At 39.1% G+C, this 4,210-nt stretch overlaps 1 protein-coding gene across 1 annotated transcript; it reads left to right on the top strand.

Moving 5' to 3' along the window:
* Positions 1-250: 250 nt before the first annotated feature.
* LOC130389752 (uncharacterized) lies at positions 251-3,691 on the top strand. Its single transcript, XM_056599684.1, has one exon. It carries the CDS (start codon positions 431-433, stop codon positions 1,139-1,141), a length of 711 nt encoding a protein of 236 aa, XP_056455659.1. The 5' UTR covers positions 251-430; the 3' UTR covers positions 1,142-3,691.
* Positions 3,692-4,210: the final 519 nt, after the last annotated feature.

The raw sequence follows: 4,210 nt of genomic DNA on the forward strand, positions 1-4,210 counted from the left end.
GATAAAAAATCAACAAAAGGGCATACATACATTCATGTATGAACATGTGGCCATGTAACACGTGAATGTGACTTTTATACAGATAACTAGTGGAAAAACAAACTCAGACGAAAGCAACGCGGATGACACCAGAGTGAATCTGCTTATTGTGGTTTGTTGAGCAACGTCAGTGATGTAAACCACGTGGTTTGTTTCTTAGTACAAAGCTGTTTTGAAACATCACCTAGATTTACTCAGGCACACACAGAGAACTGAGAAAAGACACTTGGCCGACCCACTTCCCCTTCCTGTCAACAGCACGGTTCCTGGTTTTGGGTTCCGTCTTGAAGATTTTCATCATTGGTTGATCTACTTATACTCCCAGTAAAAATGTCCCTTGACTGAATCGACAGCGCGAACCAGACACGGGATTACCTGCCTAGGATAAATCATGATGGTGTGCGATGATTACCGACTCTTTGTGCTCCTCCTGACCACATCCTCCATCGTTGCAGCGGTAAGCGAGGAGACTCTTAACGTCTACGCTCTGCTCGGCAGCAACCTAACCTTATCGCTCGGCCAAAAGCTGCTGAGCTACCAGGATACATTGCGGTGGACACAAAACAACAAAGTCATCTTCAGTAGGTTGTTCGGAGTCGTCCGCCCGGGTAAGCCGACGGACGTCGACGCGGCTGGATCCCTCCAGCTGCTCAACCTCAGCGACTCCAGCGCTGGGGACTACAAGGCAGACGTGTACGACAGGACCGGTGTGCGCGTCAATGGCTGGAGCGGAAAGGTGTACGTGGTCGAGAAAGTGTCGACGCCTGTGGTGACGTTTCTGTGCGGTTCTAGCGGCGCCACGGCCACACTGAAATGCGACGTTCGCAACCCGAAACACGTGGTCTTCGCCTGGACCCACGAAGGTCAGCTCCTTACAGGGGAAACAAAGCCCACGCTGAGCGTGTCTTTGGCGAAGTTCAAGGGCAATAAAGTTTTTGGCTGCAGTGTGAGTAACAGCGCAAGCAAAGCCCAGAGTAACGCTGTCCAGTTAAAGTGCAAGCCGCCGCCGCCACTGCCTCCGCCGACTCCGAAGGACTACTGCTTTAAAGCCAGCACAGTAATGGCCGCGGTCGGATTATGCTGCTCTTCATCATCACCGTAGTCGCATGTTCCCAACAGAAGAAGGTGCCGACGCCGGAACAGCAAGGGAAATTTTATTCATGACGACCAATAAAAAAACAACAGTGTTGTTGAACACCAACATGCTTATGTAAAATCAGCATAGTACCATATTCAGCTATGGACAGTTCTGTGTTGTGCTTCATAGCCTACGTCAGCCTACACAGACAATGTTCTAAATAAAATGAAATGATAATATCATAAATATCATAAAAAGGGTGGATGTCAATAATTTAATGAAAAATCATGTTGTATGATAAAATTATGCAAAAAAAATAAAATATTGATTTGTTCAGAAAACGTTCTCACTTGCAGTTACAGCCAGGGGCCGCCAGGGGGGGTGCTGCAGCACCCTAAGCACCACCCACTTCCCGCGTACCTGGGTAACACTGTTGCTTTTGATTGGTCGTCATGAAAAAAAACATAAGGGGTAACGCTGTTGTTTTTTATTGGTCGTCATGAAAAAAACAAAAGGGGTAAAACTGTCGATATTTATCAAATAAAACATAGGGGGTAACACTGTTGTTTTTCTTTGGTCGTTATGAAAAAAAACACAAGGGGTAACACTGTCGTTTTAATCAAATGAAACATGAGGGGTAACACTGTCGTTTTTATCAAATGGAACATGAGGGGTGACACTGTCATTTTTCTTTGGCCGTCATGAAAAAAACCATAAGGGGTAACACTGTTGTTTTTTATTGGTCGTCATGAAAAAAATCATAAGGGGTAACACTGTTGTTTTTTATTGGTCGCCATGAAAAAAACAAAAGGGGTAAAACTGTCGATATTTATCAAATAAAACATAGGGGGTAACACTGTTGTTTTTTATTGGTCGTCATGAAAAAAAAAAAAGGGGTAAAACTGTCGATATTTATCAAATAAAACATAGGGGGTAACACTGTTGTTTTTCTTTGGTCGTCATGAAAAAAAACACAAGGGGTAACACTGTCGTTTTAATCAAATGAAACATGAGGGGTAACACTGTCGTTTTTATCAAATCAAACATGAGGGGTGACACTGTCATTTTTCTTTGGCCGTCATGAAAAAAACCATAAGGGGTAACACTGTTGTTTTTTATTGGTCGTCATGAAAAAAATCATAAGCGGTAACACTGTTGTTTTTTATTGGTCGTCATGAAAAAAAACATAAGGGGTAACACTGTTGTTTTTCATTGGTCGTCATGAAAAAAAACATAAGGGGTAACACTGTTGTTTTTTATTGGTCGTCATGAAAAAAAACATAAGGGGTAACAATGTTGTCTTTGTCAAATAAAATATACGGGGTAACACTGTCGTTTTTTATTGGTCGTCATAAAAAAAACCATAAGGGAAATAATAGAAATACAAACATACATTTTAATGTCATGTATATCCTCTTTAGTGATGATTGATTATTGTATGTTGTCATCGCCACAGTGGTGCAGTGGAGTGCACTCTACCTAACCCCCTGGAGACCGGGGTTCAAGTCCGGATGATGTCCTCTGTTGGAAGACTCTTATCTCTATTTCATGCGAATTATAAAGTCAAGTAAAAACATTTAGAAGATTTTTTTCAGTGTCTTGATGGTGCATTGATAAGTTCGGAGGTTAACACTCGAAACAGCTCAGGTTCAGATCCCCGCAAAAACGTAGACAGGGGTACCACAGTGGTTTTTTATTGGAAAACATGAGGGGTAACTCTGTCGTTTTTTATCGGCCCTCATGAAATAAACATAAGGGGTAACACTGTCGATATTTATCAAATAAAACATTGGGGGTAACACTGTTGTTTTTCATAAGTCACCATGGGAAAAAAACATAAGGGGTAACACTGTTGTTTTTCTTTGGTCGTCATGAAAAAAACATAAGGGGTAACACTGTTGTTTTTTATTGGTCGTCATGAAAAAGAACATAAGGGGTAACACTGTTGTTTTTCTTTGGTCGTCAAGGAAAAAACCACAAGGGGTAACACTCAGTTTTTTTATTGGTCGTCATGAAAAAAAACATAGGGGGTGACACTGTTGTTTTTCTTTGGTTGTCATGAAAAAAACCACAAGGGGTAACACTGTTGTTTTTTATTGGTGGTCATGAAAAAAAACATAAGGGGTAACAATGTTGTTTTTTATAGGTCGTCAGGAAAAAAAACATAAGGGGTAACACTGTTGTTTTTTTTATTGGTCGTCATGAAAAAAACATAGGGGGTAACACTGTTGTTTTTTATTGGTCGTCGTGAAAAACATAAGAACGTGAAAAACATAGGGGGTAACACTATTGTCTTTGTCAAATAAAATATAAGGGGTAATACTGTCGTATTTTATTGGTCGACATGAAAAAAAACATATTTGAAAAAAAAAAAAAATTGTCCTTGACAAAAAAAATATAAGGGGTAACACTGTTGTTTTTTATTGGTCGTCATGAAAAAAAACATAAGGGGTAACTGTTGTTTTTTATTAGTCATCATGAAAAAAAACATAAGGGGTAACACTGTTGTTTTTTATTGGTCGTCATGAAAAAAAACATGAGGGGTAACACTGTTGTTTTTTTATTGGTCGTCATGAATAAAAACATAAGGGGTAACACTGTTGTTTTTTATTGATCGTCATGAAAAAAAACATAAGGGGTAACACTGTTGTCTTTGTCAAATAAAATATAAGGGGTAACACTGTTGTTTTTTATTGGTCGTCATGAAAAAAAACATAAGAGGTAACACTGTTGTTTTTTATTGGTTGTCATAAAAAAAACCACATTTTTTATTGGTCGTCATGAAAAAAAACATAAGGGGTAACACTGTAGTTTTTTATTGGTCGTCATGAAAAAAAACATGAGGGGTAACACTCTTGTTTTTCTTTGGTCGTCATGAAAAAAACATAAGAGGTAACACTGTTGTTTTTTATTGGTTGTCATAAAAAAAATACATTTTTTATTGGTCGTCATGAAAAAAAACATAAGGGGTAACACTCTAGTTTTTTATTGGTCGTCATGAAAAAAAACATGAGGGGTAACACTGTTGTTTTTCTTTGGTCGTCATGAAAAAAACATAAGGGGTAACACTGTTGTTTTTTATTGGTCGTCATG

This window comes from Gadus chalcogrammus, chromosome 9, assembly GCF_026213295.1.
Source record: "Gadus chalcogrammus isolate NIFS_2021 chromosome 9, NIFS_Gcha_1.0, whole genome shotgun sequence".
Classification (NCBI taxonomy): Eukaryota; Metazoa; Chordata; class Actinopteri; order Gadiformes; family Gadidae; genus Gadus; species Gadus chalcogrammus.

Bases quoted from the DNA above. Each gene is read 5' to 3' on its own strand.
- LOC130389752 (XM_056599684.1), top strand. From the start codon at position 431: ATGATGGTGTGCGATGATTACCGACTCTTTGTGCTCCTCCTGACCACA.